At 34.8% G+C, this 23437-nt stretch overlaps 1 protein-coding gene and 1 long non-coding RNA gene across 4 annotated transcripts in view; one reads left to right on the top strand and one right to left on the bottom strand.

Annotated features, from left to right (window-relative positions):
- LOC142353304 (uncharacterized) overlaps window positions 1-23437 on the top strand; it is a 168706-nt gene that overhangs the window by 761 nt on the left and 144508 nt on the right. Inside the window, exons 2-3 of the long non-coding RNA XR_012761042.1 lie at window positions 1488-1617; window positions 6762-6964. This is a non-coding gene — a long non-coding RNA (uncharacterized LOC142353304). The remainder of the gene's footprint in view (window positions 1-1487; window positions 1618-6761; window positions 6965-23437) is intronic.
- LOC142353301 (gamma-aminobutyric acid receptor subunit rho-2-like) overlaps window positions 1-23437 on the bottom strand; it is a 108250-nt gene that overhangs the window by 36970 nt on the left and 47843 nt on the right. For all 3 annotated transcript variants that reach the window (XM_075405533.1, XM_075405532.1, XM_075405534.1), the window contains exons 2-4: window positions 12203-12680; window positions 6740-6928; window positions 1461-1621 (exon numbers count right to left, since the gene is read on the bottom strand). In XM_075405533.1, the coding sequence (XP_075261648.1) occupies window positions 1461-1621; window positions 6740-6928; window positions 12203-12566 (714 nt within the window). In that variant the 5' untranslated portion in view covers window positions 12567-12680. The remainder of the gene's footprint in view (window positions 1-1460; window positions 1622-6739; window positions 6929-12202; window positions 12681-23437) is intronic.

Below are 23437 nucleotides of genomic sequence, written 5' to 3'. Positions count from 1 at the left end.
AGCCACGGGGGTGGGGGGGGGGGTGCACCGGGGGCTGATGGGGGCAACACTGGGTTAGGGAGGGGGCAACAGCGCGGTGGGGGGGGGGTGTCTCAACCTCTAAGAACCGCCCTTCATACCATAAGTATAAGTCTACAAAGCAGTTTGAGCTGAAACAGAGCTGAAAGGCTCTAAGAGCACTTAATGCCCGCTGGGCGCTACCTGTTTATCCCGTTTTTGAGGACGAAAAGTCAAAAGCGTCAGACGAACAATCGATCAAGCGAAAAATCGCATAAGACCGACAGGACTAATATAATTGCTACAAACTTCGTTTGAGAGCAATTAAAAATTAGAGCACTTTTCAGTTTTTTAGATAAACCTCCAACTTCAGCGAATAATATTAAATGATTCAATTGTTCAAATTTAGTTTAAAGAAGCTGCAAATAAAAAACCATATTACAAATAAAAAAATTTTTTCGAGAAACCTTTTTAATATCTAAATTATATATCAAAAAATATGTGGCAGCACGAACACTAGAAAGTTGTACTTTTCCTATAATTTTGTACGGGCTGTAATGGTTACTAATGATCGAGAAAATAAAAACCATTATTTAAAACAAACCGGCTAACATCGGATGAATTCATCTCGAGACGGGGGCAATTTAATTTAGAGGGGGCGTAGCTTAGAAAAATTTTATTTGTGCAAAAAAGACTTCCCCACTGGGTTTCCAACCGGGACCTCCAGATTTTCAGCCTGGCATCTTAACCCCTCAGCCACAAAGACATTGATGTTCTTTCGCTCACAATCACTTAAACCAACGATCTTTATTTCAGAACGAGAACAACTTAGATCACTCAACACAAAAATAAAGAATTAAGTTTCAAAAGGTCGCTCAAAAAGTTAAAGAATATTCTGGAACAAAAGCTCAAAAGCGTCAAGCAATTTTCCATTAAAACAAACAATTATAGCATAATATTTCTATGCCAAACACAGTTACATCTAGTGAGGTTTTTGTTAGTATATTTACGTTTACTATGAAACGTTCCCCGCCTGAAACGTTCCCCGCTTTCAGCCGCTTTTAAAACGACTTTCCAACAAATTTTCTCATATCGAAGTATTTTTTTCAAAAAGCATTGCTATTAATGATTTTGCAGTTGTGTAGTAGCAAAATGATTTAGAAATTGTGAAGTAAATTGAACCATCTGTTAGCCAATATAAGGCATGTAAGGAACGGCAAATATTATAATCATTAAAAGTACAAGATAGCAATGGTTGTTAAAATTAATGGTTGTAGATAGCGGCGGTTCGCAGTGCAAGTTAGTATAGGTTCTTAAAAAAATTCAATAGAGAGGCAATTCATGATATTAATGGTTTTATGTAATAATAGTTCAACATATTAATGGTTCTAGATAGTATAATGTTTTCAGATATATGGTTCTGGATAAGAAGTGTTCTAAAATGGCAATGAAATAGTATTAACCTGTGTGTCCATAGGGAAATTTTCTAGATTCATGGGACACTTTCCAATGACAGTAACTCTTGAGGAATAGAGAACAGTTCCATCTGGGGAGAGACGCAGCAGAATATTGGGAACCATGACACTGTGCTTGTTAGCAGACAACGATTCCGGGAAATAGGTATCTATACAAACATACAATAGTTATAGCTAATAACCTAGCTGATCTATCGCATGCCACCTCACCCCACTCCCCACCCGCTTATAACCCACGGCTTATGATCTAGCATTACCCCCCCCCCCCGCCGTGGCATTTATAGGGTCTTTAAAAAGCCGGAGGATGGATTAGAACAGAAGAGATCGGATCGACTCGACACACTCATTCGCCGTTATTCAGGGGCATAAAGCGTTTCTAATGAATCTACCCCAGCCGATCGGAGCCTCGTAGATAGAAGTTTCCTTATGTAATTGAAAGAGTATTTTTCTACTATAAACTGCATTTGAAGGATTACATTGGTTATAATAACGATGGTCATCAACTCAACAAATCAACAGTTTAATGAATCACATCGGTGTAGTACATTTCATTTAACACATGAAGTGGGTCTTTTTTGTCAATTGTTCTCTCCACCCACTGTGGTCAGGTAAGAACAAACACTCGTGATTGGAAGATTTAACTTCTGTTGAGTGGTTTTTCTGGAGTGCCTGAGCAAATGAAGTTCTCCCCACTTCTCAAGTACTTACAGTTTAGACTTCAATATTTACAGCTTTTCAAAAACTCAAAAACTCAAAAGATTACTTGCAATTATTGCAATTTTTCTGTTTTGATTACTGGTTCAAACTAGATAGCAAATTCGCCAATGCCAAGAATCAAGGCTAGATTAATTTTGATCTACTTCAAACACTTCTGTAACGCTTGAAAAAGTCACCGTTATTTTGCTAAGCTCTAATTGATATTAGCTTAGCAATGTTATCTCATTGGACATCAGTTTTTCACAGCAAAAAGGGGGAAAGCTCTCTGACGAAAGCATAAAGGGAAACTTTTTGAGAAACAACGGGGCAACGGTGGGAGGGGGCTGCACGGGACCCTTACTGCTTGGAGAATTTGCAGGGGGATTGGGAGCGGGTGAAGTGGGGGGACGCCCTTCACACCATAAGTATAAGTCTCCATAAACAGTTTCTGTGAATCGCATACTTGGAGATTGGTGTGCTGAAACGCTCTATGATAACTTAATGCCCGCTGGGCGCTTCCTGTTTAACCCGTTATTGAGGACGAAAAGTCAAATGGGTCAGACGAAAAATCGATCAAGCGAAAAATCGCATAAAAAAGACCAACAGGACTAATATAATTGCTACAAACTTTGTTTGAGAGCAATTAATAAGACTTAATAAGCCTACATTGAATTGTCGACTAACAACCGAGATGAAGTTACTCTGGTGTCATTTAAACTCTGACGATTGGATAAAGCCGTCTTTATTTCTCCCTAACGAGAGCAATTGGTCCCGATCATTTTCGTTTTTCGTTGATCTCTTATATAAAAACTTTAAAACAATATAGTAAATTGCAGTTAATTTCTCAGGTTCGGTTTGCTTGGTAATGCTGGAGAGCAAGAAAAAATATATTTTTTCAAAAAATACACTATTTTAATTGTTAAGTCCTTTGATTGTTCCTGATGCTTCCAATGACTATCATATATATTTCCACATTAGAAAAATGTGACGAAGTCCACAGTATAATTTTCAGCAAGGAAAAATTTGAAAGCATAAAATCAGAATTGTTTAGAAATATGAAAATCTTTCATTTTTCTTCCGGATTTCTGCGCGAAAGTGTCCCCTAGCTATTAAGTCTGCCATCTAGTTTTAGGGACAAACTTTAACGGCAGCATTGCACATGTGGTTCTTTAAGGGACATTTAAAACATAACAGAAAATGCAACTACTTGGGAAAAGAAAGAAAACAAAAATATACTTTTTTTTCTATTATCTTCACTCTAATGACCTAAATCGACTTTGATCTTTTGCTTATATTTTGTCCTATACTGATTAGCTTTTTGATTCAAAGGAAAATAGAGATGTCCGTTTTTATGCTTTAAATTCAAATAATAAAAACAGTTAAAGTTGAATTTACTTAAGTACAATTTTGTTCTATTATACCTCAAAATACTAGCCAAAGCCATGTCATGTCATCCATAAGCAACAAATGAATGGGTAACGGTTTTCAGTTTGTTTGAGGACAAAACAATAACCATAGACGTCGTTAAAACCTCAGCTTAGTGGTCAGTTAACCCAAAGACCCCCCCCCCATTATGGTAAATAAACCATAATAATGGCGGGCTATAATTTCATGGAGGGGCTATAATGGGAAAGACCCCAGGTCAACCTCTATGGTAAGAAAATTCTTAGCTAAAGAACTCTTTGCAAATCGATATACAAAAACAACTCTCTCTTTCCGATGTAAAGTTATAAAACGGCCAAAATGATCCAATGATTTGTTCACAGCAACACATTTTTCCAACTTGTATCAATTTTAAGGTTAATTTTGGAACAATCTTCGCCACGCCTTCTCACTGATTTTCCGCAAAGACAGGCAATTAAATTTTTCGCTTGCTAGATCTTTAAAAGTACATTGGTAACCAAGATCTTTTCCCTTTCTGCCCCCCCCCCCCCCCCGTACGTTATGCACCCCCAGTTACAGAGAACACACAGAGAACCATTATGTAAGCTGTAACAAAAACCCACTTAGCTGTCATATACGGAAAAGATACCACAACCAATAAATGCAGGATGTGACCGTCATTTATATTTGTTATGTAGAAATATGTCACATTTTTAGTCATTCCCATTATAGCCCCCATCTCAGAAGTCATAAAGCATAGTCCCCCCCCCGTTACAGCAAATATAACATGAGGACGGGCGGGGGTTATAATTTTGTGGGGCGCGGCGGGTGTTTATAACGGAAAGGTTCTCAATTTTGGGCCCCCTAACGTCGATAACTTCTCTTTTTGCGGGCGCAGCATGCACTCCAATACTAACCAATTTAAAATTCTGCTCCAACTTGTTCAAAAGCACATATATGGACACGAAAGCAAACATTTTGCAAGTGTCATCTTTTTAACAAAACCACTTTTGTCATGATATAGTCATGAAGTCGAGACGGTGGCTCAGTTAGAACTAGAATCTTCACTTTGAATGTCTACTCTTCCTGACATTTTTAGTTCAAATTTAGTTCAGTTTTAAATACTTGCACACAATAAATGAAGGTAAAAATTCTATTGAAACTGAACATCATTGTAGCAGAAAGCCGTAATTTTTCCCCGTTGTGAATGAACTGCTTGATTTTTACAAGCTTGAGCGAACAAACAAATGCCTGTTTTTGTCGAAGAAGATCTGTTTAGTCTAAAAGGCAGTAAAAACCATTACAATAAACCAACAAGAAAATCAAATTTTAAATGGTCAGTTTGAGTGGTAGTGAAAAAAGTCTCTGAAGCTGGCTCAAAAATTTTAACTAACCAATTAACTATGCATAATTCTTGTGGCCTAACTGTGCTAGCTTACTTCTGGAAATAGAAATGGTATTGAGGGAAAATATGACCTAGTTCGAAGAGAATGAGAAAGAGAAAGGGAGAAAGAGAGAAAAAGAAAGAAAGAAAAGGAGAAAAAAGATAGAGGCAACAGGCGGAAATTAGTTCTGTCTTATCTCTCCAGGGGATTCGGCATAAATTTTATAAATACTCTCTTAAAATGGGAAATTAACACACTACACCATTATTATTACAAAGTCGTAGAAAAAAACACATGTATATTATCAGCAATTTCATTAGAGTCACAACACTTGGAATTTTAAGGAATATATGCAATGATTTTCTTAAAAAAAGTTTACTAAGAGCACAGATCATTATGAGCATATTTCCATCCGAATTGTTCAAAATCAAGCTATAATTGCAATACAATTATTATTGTAATGCTATAATTGTAATACAGTTAAGTCTCAACCAATCTTCTCAATGTTTGAGCAAAAGAAGACATATGAAAAAAAAATATTCCCCAAGTTGGCTTTTTCGCCAATAAAAAACACTGATTTCCCCCATCATTACTCGAAAAATGACGGAAAATGTCATAAACGCAGAGTGCACACACTATTAAGTTATGATAAAATTTATAATATTATATCGTAGACATATTAAATTGAAAATATTTAAAAATGAATTTGTGTGCTCGCCAACTTACATTATTGTAGTACATTTGCACTCGGTTCAGTAAACAATATTCACGAAAAATTAAAATTGACTTTTGCCACATAATGCTTCGATGCTCGCAGTCCAAAAAATTCTTGGAAATCACAAACATAACCAACTAAATGTCGGAAGAATTGCTCTCGTACGACTAGTGAGAGCTCTAATCAATTGCAGCCTGCTTCAGTCGGGGGTGGGGAGGGGAGCCTAAATGGGAATGGGACTAAGAAGTTTAATAGTGGGCTTCAAATAACCACATTATAGGTTAATATATACCACTATTAAGATTTAAAAATAAAATGGCACCAGTTTCGGCGCAATTTTCATTTGACTTTGAGTATTAAATTGCCGCCAATTGAGTTCAGCTGCTTGAAATAGTGATTTTGAGAGAGAATTTTAGATCACGCAAAACGCAGAAAGTAAAGGGCGTAAAAGTCACTCGAAAAGTCAAAACGGTCAAGCGAAAATTTTGCATAAAAAAAGACACACGTTTACAATAATTGCTTCTCTACGAGAGCAATTAGTCAAGATTTGAGTGTCCTTTTCCGTACTCTAAACCTGATTTCTCGATGGAACCATCTATTAATACCAAATGCAGTCTTTCATTTTTAATTTAACGTCTGTATATGTTTCCTATACTTATTCTCTAAAAACCTAAATGCAAGTTTTCATTTATTTATTAGTTTTGCATGGCCAGACTAAACGTCAAGCACTGCTCAATTTACTTTTTCTGAATTTTTTAAATTAAATTTGTGTTGATTGTTGAAGTAATACTGCGTACAGAACACGAACTAAATGTAATGTAATTAGAAATAATTTTTTAAGGTACACAATTTCTGGGAATATTGGCATATTCACAATTCACAAAATTTATCGTCCAATATAACGTCAAGCTATTTGACTCTATTGATCACTTCGCTAATTATTTTACTCTGATTTTACGTTTGATGTTTTCCATAAAGTAGGAATTTCGTTTTGTCAGAATTTATTTCATGCGAGTGGGGGGTCAAATGATGTCTGGATGGGGTGAAGGGTGGGGGGGGGGGGACTCTGAGATTGGATATTGACCTACCAGGCAGCCAAATTTTTCCTAGGAATTCATGGGATAGAGTGATGTCCTGGTTCATAGATGTCTCGAATGTGAGTCTCTCGTCTTTCCAATACTGTCTGAATGCAAAGTCCACCCGATAACACATCTCAGTTTCACTGATTGGACCCAGACTGTCCACATGCAACGTCACATTCACCTGGACTGGAGGACCTGTCACAATAGGACAAAAGTCGGAGGCTGATAGAAGTAATTATAAGTACTGCAATCTTTTAAAAGTCCTGCAAGATTCTTGTAAGAGAATGCATATGAGAATATGCCTTTTTCTTGCAACCTTCGTTAGCAACAAACTTTGCAAGTGCATGCATTCGAATATTACTCACCCCTACAGTAATCACAACAAACATATACACGTCACTCAAAAGAACAAACTTTCCATTTAAGCTTTCCCGTTTCAGAACATTCATGTAGTCAATTCTTTTTATTATAAGAGTACGTCTAGGTTTCAAGTTACTGGAAAAAAGCGTCAAAGTTCATGCTGCAATTTTGGCGGTTTTTGAACCATTATAATAGTCTTGAAGGTTGCAAAAATATTGGCAACAAACATGAAAACAATAAAATCACAAATTTCAAACTTCTACTGGCGCTGATAGTGCTTTCTGTTGGCTTAAAAGAGTTTGATAACCAAGGCTATTAAGTTACCCATGACAGTTCTTAAACTTATCAGAATACAATCTAACTCAGAAAAAAAGAATATTGAAAAACAAATCAAGACTGATGAACGTTGTGATTAAACTGTATGGTCTTCGCAATGCTATTAAATAGTCAGCGTAGCTTGTTAAGTGATGATACCAATAAATAGGAAAAAAACTAAAAACTTCCAAAGTAAAAATTTTGAGAACTTTAAAAAATAGCACATGATTTTGATCAACCAGTCTAAATCTCAAAACGACAGAAATTGACTTCATTGCAATCAATATAAGGTAACGCCCAACTTGAGCTTTATAACAGTGAATGCTGACTCCGTTTTAATGAAAAATGCAGTGAAATACTTTGATGAGCACTCTATGCAAACAAAACACCTTTCACACAAAAAACAGAATCAAACAAAAAAATAAAAGCTCGAGTACTCGTTTATTTTCGTTGGAAAAACATTTCAGTTGGGCTAAAACAACTTGCGCCTTAGAAGAAAAAGTTTGACGCATTCCATAACTTAATAACACAATATACTCCACCTTGAAGGCATTCAAAAGATACTGCCTATCTACGAAAAACAAAATCCAAAAACGAAAACCCGAGAAGCCCAATGAAATACACTCGATAGCATGGTAGCCAATATCTTTCACTGAAAATCAAGTGTTCTGTATAAAAAAAAGGAAAGGAAAGGAAAGGAAATCCGGATTAGATTTTAGCAAGTTAAACTGTATAAATTTTGGTTTTTGGAGTTAAAATTTTGTCCGTGGATTTGCAGGCAAGCCTCCAAAACCACTTTTATTGCACATATGCAGCACTTCTTGTTCTCAGTTAGGTCCAAAACACATACTGGCCAAACAAACAACCCTCCCATATTTTTCTTAGAGCTATTAAAGAACTATAAGGAAACGAAAACTCTCCTATTCGAGCCTGATATAGATTTCATTTTCCATTCAGAACTGTTTGACGGTATCGTTGACATAGCTGTCCGCTAAGTAAATAATTTAGACGCTAATACATGATTTTCCGAAATTACCCTAAGGGAACAAAAAATTAGGCCAAAAAGATCACAACCTAGTTAGAGCAAGAAAGAAAAGGATCTTTTCCGTTTGTGCCCCCCAGTTCGTTATGCTCCCGAAGTTACAGAGCACGTGCCATTACATAGTAAACAATTATATAAAAATATGGCATGCGCGTCTGGGGGGTGAAAATAATATGCACCCACTAAGCTGGGTGAGGGGGTGCAAAACGGAAAAGATACCAATGAACTCTCAAAAATATTAAACTTTTTGAGTTTTGGACAGCTCTTCTGAGTGAGCCCAATCTTTCTGATTCGTACGCCACAATTAGCTTGTGAATAGATGTTTTGGCTCAAGAGAGTTTACGGAGGTATCTTTCGAAAAACTCTCAAACTTATCTTTTAGGTAGCTCTTCAATTTTTGAATTGAATGTTGTGACTAGACTTGCAGAGCTAAGTAAACTTCTCGCCAATATTTTCACTTCGAAATAGATTTTGCTTTTCAAAATTATTGTTGTTTTTCATATCAAATAGTTCATGAACTATTTTCTAAAAAAAACATTCTTTCAGTAGTTTTTGTTGTCTGATAATAATACTTGGCTACAGTACATGAAAAACATTCATACGTTTTTTTGTTCCGACCCACTTTAGTGGGGGAAGAACTATATGCTCAACTGTTTTTTCGTTCCGTCAATTTTCGCCGACCGATCGATATATTCACCGCAGAGCGTAGTTAGTGTAGAACATTAAATGAAAAAATGAATTTCGCTTTTTCCAAGGATTTATGAAGGTTTAAGGTTGATGTGAACTTTAGGTTCACTTCCGTTGTTTTGTTAACATTTTTCGTAATTTTTGCAGAAATTTTGACAAATTTTGCAAAAATAATTAAAAACCATGGAACAATAGTCTCTTTTTGCTATACGTTTACAGACAAAAGAAAGTGTGAATTGCTCGAACCAACTGTTTTAGCAAAAATTTTGGCTAAATTTTCTTAAAAATTCAGCATTATTTTTCATTTTTTATGAAAAATGGCCCAAAATATCATCCCACTAACCCACTATGTCCAAGTTTTTTGGTATTGCATTTATACAAATTGCTCACACGATTCTCGGATTAGGACTATTTGTACCTCTAGTTCCTAAGAAAGTGCTCTGGAACTAAAAATTTAGCGGTCTTTCCCAAATTCAAAATGATATTTTTCAAAATTGCATCAATTGATCTTGATATATTATTATTTTCGTTTGCTAGAAAAACTAATTAGCTATATTTTGAAAAATGACATTTTTAGAACCAGCTGAGCGATAGAAAGGCCAGATTTTTGCAAGGAAAAGAACTCGGATTGTATTTTAGCTCTATCCTTTTTTAAAAAAATTTTGCATTATTTTTGTCTCAGTGACATACAACTGAGGCCCAACGAAAATTCATTCTTTTCATTAAAAAAGCGCCTCTTTTATGGCTCCAACAAGGTGATCTAGTTTTTTCATGAATTCTTGAGTTTTGCTAGCATTTGTTGTTATTTTGTAGTAATAGGACTAGCAAAATTAATCAGTCTTTTTCGCTATCTAGGGAGCTATTAGTGAAACTGTTTAAGGCTTTCAGTTGATATGTTGATATTTGTTGATCTTACTCAAAAATTGAACGAAAATCATCATTTATATTTCATATATTTACATTTGGTTTGTCGAAATAGCTATTTCAGTAAAATTTGAAACGATTAAACTTTTAATGGACGAGCAGCAATAGTAAGACCAAATTTGGTCTAATTATGGAATTTTTCAATTGAAAAATTATTCGGATTGTAAAGTGGTGCTGTCTGTTTTGAATTTTGCCTTTTTTTCTTTTTTTCATATTAATTATAGACCAGAAAAATTTCAAAATGGATTTTTTGACGGATTAAATTTACATGCAAATGAAACTAACGAACAACCATTATAAATTCAGCAAGCAACTTTTTGTTTTTTTGTCTTAAAACTTGTTGTTCTGCCTGTATTTTGGGTTGTCTGTATTCATTATTTGTAGTTTTTGGACTTGGTCCGAGTAAAGACATGTGCAATTGACTTCAAATATGCATTAAAAGCTAATCTGAATAGTTGTATTCTTGAGCTCGCTACGACTTATGGAACGAAATTTAAAGAAACTTTAAAGAAATTCAAGAAGTAACTGGTTTTCGGAGATTTAACTCTTTTCGTCTTATTTATATCACATTATAGCGTAGTCTTAGCAAAGAAAGATTTCGCATCCTCTTTCAAATAAATCGAAAAGCGTCCTACGAGTTTTTGTAACCTTTTTTAATTTGACATTTTCAAATTTGTAGGTTTTTATTTGCTGTCTTCTCCGATTGTTACAATAATAATTCAAATATCACATAAATTCTGCGTTTGAATATAACGCAATTAGTTATATTTGATGTTTTTTGTAAATAGATTATGCTTTTAAAGGCTTCGATACCGTATTCTCACAAAATTTGTTCCTTTCGAAGTTGTATACAATGTGGATTATGACAGATCTCGATGGTCTCCTATGCATGTATAAATGAAGCGATTTAATGTTGATAGCTAATTGTTTTCATGACACTGAAATAAATTGCTTTTTAATATAAACGTATTTCTAACTTTTTGTTTTTTAATTGTCTACACATTAATCCTGTTCAATGACAGGTCCCACATCTCCTCTGCTGAAAAACAATCCAATTTGTCCAGTTTAGCTCTTATCTTTTGCTATTTTGACTTTGATATTAAGTTGTTCTTGTTAAAAAATAGATTGACATTGAGGTTTGGTCGTAATTAATGATTTTTTTCTAAATTGATTTTGTTTTTTGTCTTATCTCTTGGCCTCTTCAATGGCACGTTCTGTTAGCCCTCTATGATGCATTATTTACTTTGTTTAGTGGTTTGAGCTATTTTTTAAAAATTCCAATTAATTTCGAACAATATCAGAATTTTAGAACGTTTTCCATCTCTTCCTCATTTGGTAGACAATTAAGTCACGGATATGAATGAGCGGGGTCGGAACATCATGAGCAAACTCACATTACCAAGCTTCCTTGTTTTATTTTTGTGCTACTTTTTTAACAAAGTTTTGCATAAAATCGATATGCCAGGGGTAAAAAATATTGTCAACTTTTAGAGCAATAATGCTCTACTTAAGAAACACAATTGTTTTCAGTTTTTAAGAATACAAGACACGGCTATAGTGACTATATTTGCACTTTTCAATTTTATCAAACTTATCAAGTAGGGTTTTTGGAGTCTCAGTCAAAATTTGTCTGAATCGGTTCAAATTGATAAGCAAAGACAAAATACCATTAAAACCAATACCGTCAAAGATAAAAAACAATTTCAATATTTGTAGGAGCATGATATTGTTTAGTACTACCAATTTCTAGCCCTGACTGAAAAGGACAAAAGCAACTGAGCATGAAAATCAATTAAATAAAAAAATTTCAGTTCTTTATTTTTCAAAAACAAATGGTTACTATTTTGCATATTTCCTGCAGCCTGTTGAAACAAACATTTTATAGAGGTAAAATATTGCTCATACATCTTGCGGAAATTCTGAATGAGAGAAATTTAACACGCGCATATCAAGATGTCAAGAAAAAAGTCATTTGACGAGTGGCAAATTGAAAAATCGGTCGACAAAAAATAGCATAAAAAGACCAACATGACTAAAGCAAATGCTACAAACTTCTCTAAAGATGTAAACGAGTCAATTGCAAATGTTTAATGTTCCACAGTGAGGGGGTGGGGTGGGGGGGGGGAGCCTATAGATGTTACCTCCAAAAGATGGCCGGAGACGGTTATCGTAATCTTGCAGCAGAGTGTCGAGGACTTGCGAAGTTTCAAACATGACCTGTTTTCGAGCATCCTCCGTCTGGTGCAATTCTCCTGCGTTCTTGTCACCCATTTCAGGATCATGTACCGCCGGATCCCAATCCGAGTTCACCCCACCGCCCGCACTTCGGATCTGTCGCCTTCGTGCTGCCGCGTCCCTGGCGTAGCGCTCGTTGCGGCGACCATCCACAGCTCGTCGAAATGTTGAATTTTGGTGATATGATAAAGCATGGCAATCTATAAGCCACGAGAAAATAACTATAAATGCAAGAATAAAACCGATTGAATAACTTGAAGTGTTCGCCATTTTCTCACATCCGACAAAGTTAAAAGGGATAATAAAGTTTGTCCACGCGGAGTTTTCCAACTTCTAACAGGCTGGCGTAAACATTCACCATCTCCTTATAAGCTGATCTTGACTCTAAATACAACAAAACCAATGCACTACAAAAATTGCAGCTACGATATTGTTTGGAGCGGTAACATATTCTGTGAGCACACAAAAGACCTCAAAGTTAAAAGCAAACAAGTGTGTATTCACACACAGAAGGGGTGGTACGTTACTGAAATTCCACAGCTAACCAGAAGTCACTAAATTCATTATTTTGTTTAATAATAAAACTGCTAGTTAAAAGAACAACTATGCAAAATCTTCTCAATAAAGGCTTTAACTATAAATTTTCTTTTCATTAAAGGGCCTTATTTTTGCGATTGATGAAATAAACAAAGTAATTTCCGAAAAACGGGCACCCATTAAATTTTAATATTATAGTCAAGCTCAATAGAACACCCCCTCCCCCCCCCCCCCATTTTGTTAATTTCAACGGTAGAAGCCATTTCATTGTGATACAAATTATCAAAATGGCACCTGGAAAAATTTTCAACAAAAAATATTGCGAGGCGGACAAAATTTCAACAAAGACAATTAAAAAAAGAAAAGAGAAAGTTTAAAACCGAATATATATACCTCAAGGCATGTGAAACAATTACGAAGAAAGAAAGCGGAAACTAAGTCGAAAATCGTACCATGCATTATGCTGCCGTTAGAATAACAGGATAAGAGGCCGTGCTTTGAACTTCAGGGGAAGCTAATTGCGTCACGTCAGTACTTCAAAACAAAATTTGACCAATTAGCTTCTCAGAATCGCCTAAATGCCAAGTGCGTTGGCTAAAATCCTTGACAACTAAAATCCTTGACAATGAGGGGGGAAAAACTAAACAAAAAAATTTTAAAACTAAACAACGTTCCCAACCGATTTTACGGAACGACCCAATTTTCAATTCAACGAAAGAATTTTAAAATCACAGAAAAAACAGATAGATGCCTAGGTAATGAGGGATTACAAGAAAACCAACGATAAAGGACAAAAGGGTTGCAGCATCATATGTATCGCACATCTAGTTCAGCTTCCCTTCACTTAGCGAAATTCAAAAGATCAAAATTTTTGCTCACCAAGGTACCAAAAAGCTACGTACACCTGAAGATTTTAAAGAACGTCAGAAACAACAAATTAAGTAACATTTTGAGTTCAAAACAGTTCTCTAGCAACGCGTCATAATGCTTTTAGCTATTTTCACATCAGCATGAATTTCATTCCAAATTTCAGAAACTGGTTATTCAAAACCTCCCATAGAATTTCAATTAGCTTCAAATCCAGACTATGTACTGGCCACTCGCGTCCTTGCAGAAATTGCCAATCTTTGACTTATACGCCGGAGCATTATTTTGTTGAAATCACGGAAATACATTTTTCTTATTTTCGCAGAATTTCCAAATAACCTAAACGGCTAAGCTTAATTGGACACCAAGCAAGCAATTTCCGTCCATCTGGGTGCATTGCACTTCAAAACATTAGCGATCGAACTCAATTTTATTATGTATCTAGAAATTTGTTACACTTCATCGTAAAACTCGCACAGTCCCATCGCTGAAGATGTGAAGTCTAGTGTCATAAATAAAAACCACATCCTGGAAAACACAGAAGAGCTTTTGCAGCATAATATTATACTATTCAGATTGAAAACACTGGCTTTTTGTCTTCAAACTAAGTCTTTTTGCAGCATTTCATGAGACAACTCCATCTAGAGTGTCTGGCTATACGTCTGAAAAATGCATCCATCTAGCAAGAGAAAGTCGTCAGCCACTCTGATGCGTTCCAGTGAGGTTTCCAGATCTCTGATAAATGTTTTTTTACATTTGTGGGGATCTTACTCTCCATTTCGAAGAAATGATGGTGAACATAGCCATAGGTTTTTGGTGCCTAAGTGTATTACGTTAGGCATATTTTTGGGTACTATGTGAGTAATGAAAATTTTGGCCTACTTTCAGCAACTCGGGAAAAAATTATTATCTTGGAGGCCTGCGTAAGCATAATTGGTGATAGTTTGTGAACAAATTGTTTATTTTATGATTTCTTTCGAGGAAAGCAAGGGAAAGATAATTTTTCGGTTACTTGTTTGCAACACTGCTTTTAAGAGTTGTAAATAACAGATAATAACTATTACGAAACTACAGATTAAACTTTCTGATATTCGATAACAAAATTAATCCATATTCAGAAAAAAATTTTTTTGACCTCGGCGCACCTGCTGATCCACTAAGAAATAATGATGTCAAAGCGCTTGCATTCTTTCACCGATACATTAGAAGAAAAAAACAGTGGTAATGACAATAGGACAGATATAGAGGAATATAATTGTAGAAAATTAATAACTTTTTTAAGAGCAGCTCTATCCACAACCAATCAAGTGATGATATCCGACTATCTGTTCGCAAAAGTAGTTGTTGAATTAATAATCAACGAAAAGCATTTTTTTTAACTGATTTATGTATTTTTATTCATTCTTTTGATTTCAAGCACAAGTGAATATTGTAACGGTTGTTTATGCTCAAAAAATTTGTAAAGCAAGCCTTTTCTCTTTACCGAGTTTACGGTCTTTTAATCTAGTAGCAGCAATTTTAGAACACAAACACAACCGACTAACGTCGGGCGAATTGCTCTCAAACGACCAGCGAGTGGTTGACTTCATCAGCAGCTAGCCACGGTTTAGTGAGGCCAGTTTTAGCTTGATTTGACTCAAAATCTTTCAGTTTTCTAGCCTTTTTAGTAAAAAAAAAACAAATAAAAAACTGATATTTTAAAAATTTGCAAAGTATTGCAAAATTTCAAAAAAAAGCTTCCGGATTTTACAGTGAAAATGTTCAAAAATATTTTTTCTCTCTGGAGTTATGTCAGGTAATCCATCTGAAAGACTTGAAAAGCTTCGTTGGCCAGTAATGATCGCTAAACTCAGAAAAGGACCAAAATAATCAAAAAATTTGAAAACAATCGCAAATTTTAACAAAATCTTGCTAAAATTCAAGATATTAAAACATTCAAAAACATTCCATTGTCTCAAGAGACTATCCAGTATCCCTATTTTAAGCCTGAAATTGTTTCAGTGGGTCATTGAGAACCATAAACTTGGAACATGATAAAAATTATCCGAAAATTTGAACATTAAATTTTATCAAAAAATTGCAAAAGCTGGAGTCATTGAAATATTGATAACCATTCCAATAACTCTAGAAACAATGCAATCGCTTATCATCAAGCCTTGGATGATGATAAGGCACCTAGGACCCTGGTGTCGGAAAAAATGATAAAAAATTCGAAAAGATTTAAAAACTTTAAAAAATTGCAAATATTTTTTTAAAAAATTGCTGATATTAAAATCCTGAAAAACATTCCATTACATCTAGAAGCTATGCATCAAACACTAGACAAGTTTATGTGGCTCTTGAGGCTGGAGAAACCTATAAAATGACAAAAATTTTCAAAAACCTTGAAAAAATGCAAGTTTCATTAAAATAAAATCGCTAAAATCTGTCATATTAAAACATGAAAGCTTTCACACGGAAAACAAAATATTTTCAGTAACTTAACATCAAAACCTGAAGGACGGTTTTTGGCCCCTGTGTCTGGAAAGACATGAATAATGAAAAATTAATGTCAAAAATTGAAAAAATTTGCACGTTTTGTCAAAAAAAAGGCTAAAAATAGTGATTTAAAAAGTTGAAACCATGCCACTACTACTAGAAACTATGCAGTAACCTACTATAAAACCCTAGACAAGGTTCCTTGACACCTAGGGCTGAAAAACTCAAAAAATGACAAAAATTTTCAAAAAGCTTGAAAAAAATTGTGAAAATTAGTATAAATTTGCGTGTTTTTAGCGATCGGTTGTTCGAACGTAGCCACGGGGGGGGCAATAGTGGTGGGGGGGGGGGGGGGAGTCAACAGCGGGGGTGTCTTTAACCTCTAAGAACTGCCCTTCACATCATAACTATAAGTCTCCAAAATAGTCTGAGCTGAAACAGAGCTGAAAGGCTCTAAGAGCACTTAATGCCTGCTAGGCGCTATCTGTTTCCCGTTTTTGAGGACGAAAAGTCAAAAACGTCAGACGAAAAATCGGTCAAGCGAAAAATCGCATAAAAAAGACCGACAGGACTAATATAATTGCTACAAACTTCGTTTGAGAGCAATTAAACACATTCACCCACGTTATACGCCTAAATTAAAGCATTTGAATTTTAAAAAATAGGCGTGAGCCAAATGCAATCGAAGTTCTAATTTTACGATCTTGAAATCGTTCCCTTTACCTGCAAGCTCAATTGTTAGTACAATATCTGGCGTTTCAATGCAACATATAAAAGTTTGTAAGTGTTATTGAAAACTTGCAAACTTTAGTCTAGTCTATTTTTTCTCTATTGAAAACTAAACCCACAGTATTCTCCATTTCCCCATCAGTTTTTGACTCCTGGGGAACCAAACATCGAAGAGCAGGAAAATCATAATTTAGGGATTAACAAATTATTACCGAATTTTATTAACAATCACACTACAACCCAAAAGGAACTACAGTCAAAGACTTTTTTCCACCAGCAATCTTAACAACAATATTACTCCGGAAACAAAGAAATTTGGAGAGAAATGGTAGCAAAATTCAAAACTAAAGAGAAGTATCCAGTTTGAGGCACTCTAGCTAGTTTTTTTTCCATTATAGGACCATAATTTTATTTGAATGCTCAGTTGAAAAAAAATTTTAGTTACTAGTTGAAATTGTAGTTAAGTTACTATTTGCCATAAATTTGTTTAAAAGCTAAGCAATGAAATTTCAGAGTGTAAAATCGCAGACAAATCTCTCAAACACCTAACAATTGGCATTCTAATCAACCCAGGTAAAAATTCTAATTGAGCTCATCTTGAATTTTGACAAAAATTAAAAATTGGGCATAAAATGAAAAAGGTATGAACTTCAGTGTTGGCAAAAATTTGCATTGCTGCAACCAAAAACATCCCTAAAGGAAAAGGCCAGACTTTTAAAACTTCGTCTTTCCGTCCGAAAATAATCCGGGAATTTTCTTAAAAATTCTATTTTGCAAGGGTCTTTTGAACTACATCAGTCAAAATTGACCAATAAAAAACACCATTTTTTACCGCTTAGGATAATATGGTGGTTAAAATAAAAACGTCACAACATTAAAATTATGATATTAATTTTCGCGATAATTTCAACGAAACGCTTATTCTTAAAATAGTACCATTCAATGTTAATGAGAAAATCTGACTAAAGATTTATCACAGGAATAAATTTGTCATATCACAATATTTATAGCACAGACAAATTGAATCAATAGATCATGACGCTTCCCATAAAACCTATAAACTCTACATTATGGCTCGGTACTTGAGCAAAGAGCCCAACCACAACACCCCCCCCCCCCCCCCCCTCCCTCGGAAAATGACAATCTATAACTGACATTTTTACATCTTTATAATGGTACGAATTAATTGTTATGGCTAGTCCAACCTCTTATACGGCTATACAAACTATTATCAACGCAAGAATACGCATTGATTTGTTCAAAAAAGCTGTCAAGAACAAAAAATTTAGTCACGGGGTGAGGGGAGGGGGGCATATCCTCCCACGCACGATTACCTTGATTAATTTGATTACAATTTACAGGCAATATCACACCATAACAAACTACATAATAACTATAATAACTAATACGTAATAACTATTTTCAAAATTGAATAACAAGGCAGTAAAAGGTCAATTTTTCGCTTTCAAGAAATATAACCCTTCATAAATTTTACTCTAAACAATTTGAATCTGGGGGCTTTCAATCGACATAATTTTGAAGTCCAATTCAAGTTCATGAATTCCCATTGACGCCACAGAACAATAAAAAGAGTTATAACTACAGAAAGAATTAGATTTTTATTGGGTGGTTTTTATCATCGACTGCAATTAATTTCAGGAATTTTCTTGGTTTTGATTCACCAGATAACACTTTTGATTTACTAATCACAAAATTTTTAACTTGAATTAAAAACAAAAATTACCTCACAGTAAACCTGATTTATTGCTTAAAGACACAAAAACATGTGGAAAATGATGTTCCTGTTAGTTCACACCTATTTGCTTCACCCCTCCTCAAGATTTGCGGGGTTAAATGATGTACAGGGGGTTAAATGATGTACAGTTGATACTAAAATCTGATGTTAAAAAACTACATACTTTGTCAAAAAAAGTGTTAGATATAGGGGGAAAAAGTGCCATAAAAAATTAATGGAAACATTTTTGCAGGTTACGTTTTTATGCAAACGCATGGCAATCTAAAATTCAAAAATTTAAGTCTACTTTATGAACGTTCGTGATTCGAATCAATGACATTTGAAGTTGAATCAGTAAAAAGTAGATTCAGTCGTTACTATAGTTATAAGGGTGTCCTGAGTTTTCACCCCTATTCTTTTAACCCCCTATATTTTAACCCCGATTTTTTAACCCCCATATCATTTAATCCTGAATTAATTAACCCCTATATTATTTCACCACAATTTTAAGCTTCCTAAAATTGAGGATAATTAGGCCTCAATCAACTCTATTTATTCTAATTAATGGAGATTAAAATCGGAGTGAAATGACTGAGGTGTGAACATACTTTTCACACCTCAACCATTTCACCCGATTTTAATCTGTAAATTCGTGGATCATAATTATCGGGGACATAGAGCTAACGACTCAACAGTTTAAAGCAAAACTATAAGAATTAGCGAATTAGTTATCTCATCTAGTCCTTAATGGGGCAATTAAAAGCAATTGAAAAAAGAATGGAACTCAAGAACATTTCTTGTTTTGTTGCATTTTGAACTCAGCATGATAACTGCCGACTTCGAGTTTACTATTTCTTCCAAAAACAAAGAAATATTGGTTGTAGAAGGCCATGAGTTTTATGTTAAAAGAATAAATAAGTTTACCACTGCCTGGAATTGTTCGAAATATCAACGCTATAAGTGCCACACAAGATGACCAACTTATTCGCGTAAACGGTGAGCACAATCATAATGCTTCGATTGGAAAGCCGGCCACACAAAAATTTATAAAAGATATCAAAGCCTTGAGTGAAAACCTAACGCCTGCAGCAGCCGTAGCTTCCGCAATTTTACCAGTAACTGACGTTCTTTCCACCCAGTATGCGTTGCAGTCAAAACCAAATTTAATACAAACCTCGAAGCGTTTGAGAAAGAATATACAAACAATGTCAATTCATGAACCATCGGACCGGCATTTTGATATACCCCATACGTTTCAAGAGTTTTTGCGGTATGACAGCGGAAAAAATGACAATGAGCGTATTTTAGTTTTTGGTGATCCCTATGACATCGGTTCTCGAAGGCTCCAAGTTTTGGCTTGGGGATGGAACTTTTAAATTATCGCCCAAAATCTTTTTAATATACACCCTTCATGTAAATGTTCTCGGCATTGCTCCTGCTTCTTATATGCCCTAATCCCAAACAAAACGGATAAAACGTACAGCCGATTACTCGATGCCTTGGAAATCTTTGCCCCAGATTGTAAGCCCGATAAGGTTGTTGGATTTTGAAACTGCCTCTATTAATGCCTTTCAAAAACATCATCCAGCTTTTAACTCAAAATTTTGTTAGAAAAATTGGAGAACTTGGACTAAAAAAGCTGGTGTCAGAAAATCATGAAGTGGCCCTAGCGCTTAAAATGATCCCTGCTCTAGCTTTCAAAAAAATGAGGATATCAAAAAATCTTTTCAATTGATTGTCGAGGAAATAACTAATGTGGCGGATCAGCAGAACTTAGATAGCTTCGTTATTGAGAAAATAGACGAGCTTTGTTTATTTTTCCAATCAAATTATATCAAGTGTCCACTATTGAACCGTCCCCCCACAAATTTGGAATCAAAGAGACAGCCATTGAGGGAATTGCCAGAACAACTAATGCAGTTTATGGCTGGCGTTATGGGATACAAGCCTTGTTCAGCGGATCCCACCCCGAAATTTGGAATCTTTTGGTTAGCTTACAGAAAGACGCTGCGGTGCAAATATTAAAATTTTTGAATGCCTCATCCTGGGCAAAAATTCCCAAAGAAGAAGAAGTATGAGAATCTGAAAGGGAAAAAGCAAAACTTGACGCAGATTTACAGGGATAAAACTGCTATTCATTTTTTCAGGGCTATTGCCAGTTTGACTGAGTTGTGTATTTATTGTCTTTATTACTGTTTGTTTTCGTGTTAATTTAAATATGAAATCAATCTTAATATTTTTGAGTTGGCGCCCTCCTTGCGTCCTCACGCAGTTACGTCGAAGCCTCATATCGTTACTCATTAGGGAATTTGATCCCGGGCGTTAATCCTATGATGGGACCCCTAATTGGGAACACAGTTTTGCAACACTTAAATATGAAGCTTGCACAGCGTAGCTGCTAGCAAAAATATCAATCTCGATTTCACTGAAAATTCTGTCTAACGCACGGTTGAATTTCGTTTGAATTGCTATTTTATGCTTGCTCAGAAAGTAAGTTTTAAAATTTAGCTTGCAGCATTTCATTTGAAAAGTACCGGTTTTTCCGTCTTTTAGACTAGGACAGTTTTTGAACTTTTTGATTCAAATCAAAGTGCAACTTAAAAGAGGTCAGACTTATCAAGTGTTCTTTTTCGAACAAAAGCATTGTTCTAAAAATCAGTCTCGTCATTATTTTTTGATTTCAAACAAACGCAAGCTGTTCAATGCCGCACTCTTGAAGGTCAGTAGTTTTGCATTATTTAAGTCCTTTGAACTTTAGCTTTGCTAATTGTTCTTTTGGATGCCGAAATAGATAAAAGATTTCGGTGTTAAACCGATTTCGGGGTGAATAAATTGCGGGGTTAAATGACTGAGGGGTGATTATATACGGGGTTAAATAATAGGGGGTTAAATAAATCGGGGTGAAAAGAAGTAGAACCAGTTAAAAGAAGACATCAAAAGCAGTTTCGTTGACAAATAATGATACAGCACAAAATTGATGCAGATAATCGTGAAGTTCTTTGAAGTTAGTTTCCTTAAGTCTTCGGTAATTAGAAGATTTTCAAAAAGAAAACTGTAATTTTTCAGTATTTTGTTTCATGGACATTTTTTCATAAAGTTTGTTTTACATAACAGCAATGGTATTATTCCAAATTTTTTAATCTTGTTTTCTTTTTCGTAAAACTAAGAAAAATAAAAAATTTCACACATTTGTTGAATGGTTCTCAGAAATATTGGAAAATAAAGTTTTGCACGAATAAAATTATTCCAGTATGTCTAATAGTTTCAAACCTGTGACGATAAAAGATGTTTATTAGAAAGAAATTCTGCTTTGCTTCAATTCCGTTTAACTGGAGTCTTGGGCAGTTCCCATACATAAGAAGTCAGTAATCAATGACTGGTTCCGTATAGACTTTATAAAAACTTAGCAAAGTTGAGCGAGAAAAATTTACGCACATGATACATGATTCTAATAAACTTCAATAACATGCTACAGAACGAGTCAACATGGCATTGGTGAGAATTTTTATCGTTTAAATACGGAAATTAAACAACCGTATCAATAACTCTTCCACTCAAAGAAATTTTAGAAGATTTTCAACATTTTTTGGATTCAAAGTAAGTTTGTCAGCCTTACTCTTCAATTTTTTTCTTGCTTGTGTAGTTTTGCCTTGGTGCATATAGCAGTATAACCGACAAAAAGAACTACATCGCTTGATGTCAGTTTTTGGTTAATATCAGTGATAAAATTTACATCGATGGGGGTCCAAGAGATGAGCCTTGAGGCACACCTGCGTGCATTGTCACAAAATCTGAAGATTTTCCATCGTTAACGACAAATTGGGTTCTATCGCTGAGATAGGACTAAAGGACTGTAAAACATCATAAGTACAAGACCGTGTTCTTTTGAATCCGCAGTGATCAACAAACAAAATAGAATATTTCTGCAAAAAAACTAATATACCTCTAAAAATCAACTTCTTAAAAAACTCTGCTAGCCGGTAGAAAATTTATTGGTCGATAACTGCTTGTATCAAAACAATTTCCTTTTTTGCGAATCGCATTGTTTTTCTTAAAAATTGGAACTAAATCACACTATATGAAAAAACATTAGCCACATCTACATCCATCAAGTGACATTTTTGTCAACTATGATAAGTTCGTCTCAATCGCGATTTAAATTTCATTGTTCTCCAAACTTCAATAGTAAACTTACTTAATACAAAGATTTTGAATTCCAAATAAGCGGGTACTGCATGAAAGATTATAATTATTTAAACGATTTCAGTTGATTAAACTCGCATTTGACCAACTCAACACTTAAACTTAGAGCATCATTTAAGCCCAACAAATGAATACACACCATCACTATTGGCCATTCACAAATGATACGGCCTGTGATATAAACAGAAAATGAAATGATTACCACAAATTATTAAGCACCATTTATAAAGCAAAAAACTAACTTTCTTCCCTGTCTAAACTTTATTTAGATCTCGAAATGTCTTACCAAAATTATTGAGTATAGCAACATTCAATTGCTATTAAAGCTCAAATGGTTTTTTAACCGATGCATAATATGCCTATTTTTCACTATTTGATTTTGGGCTAGACTTGCGACAGACATGATCTTAGCAAAACAACCGTTGAATTCAGTATCTTACATTATCTTACAGCAAACAATCTCGGCAAGTAGAATAGATATTAATAACTAAATTTTTCCCGCCCTTCCAAGAGAATCTAAAAGTCAGTTCAACATTTTACATTACAAAAAAGTTGTTTCAATTTTGAGTTCCCAAGATTTTTTATCGCTTTT

Source organism: Convolutriloba macropyga, chromosome 14, assembly GCF_964194025.1.
Source record: "Convolutriloba macropyga chromosome 14, txConMacr16.3, whole genome shotgun sequence".
Taxonomy (NCBI): Eukaryota; Metazoa; Xenacoelomorpha; order Acoela; family Convolutidae; genus Convolutriloba; species Convolutriloba macropyga.
Note: the sequence above shows the minus strand (reverse complement) of the source record. Positions and strands in the feature narration are given on the sequence as shown.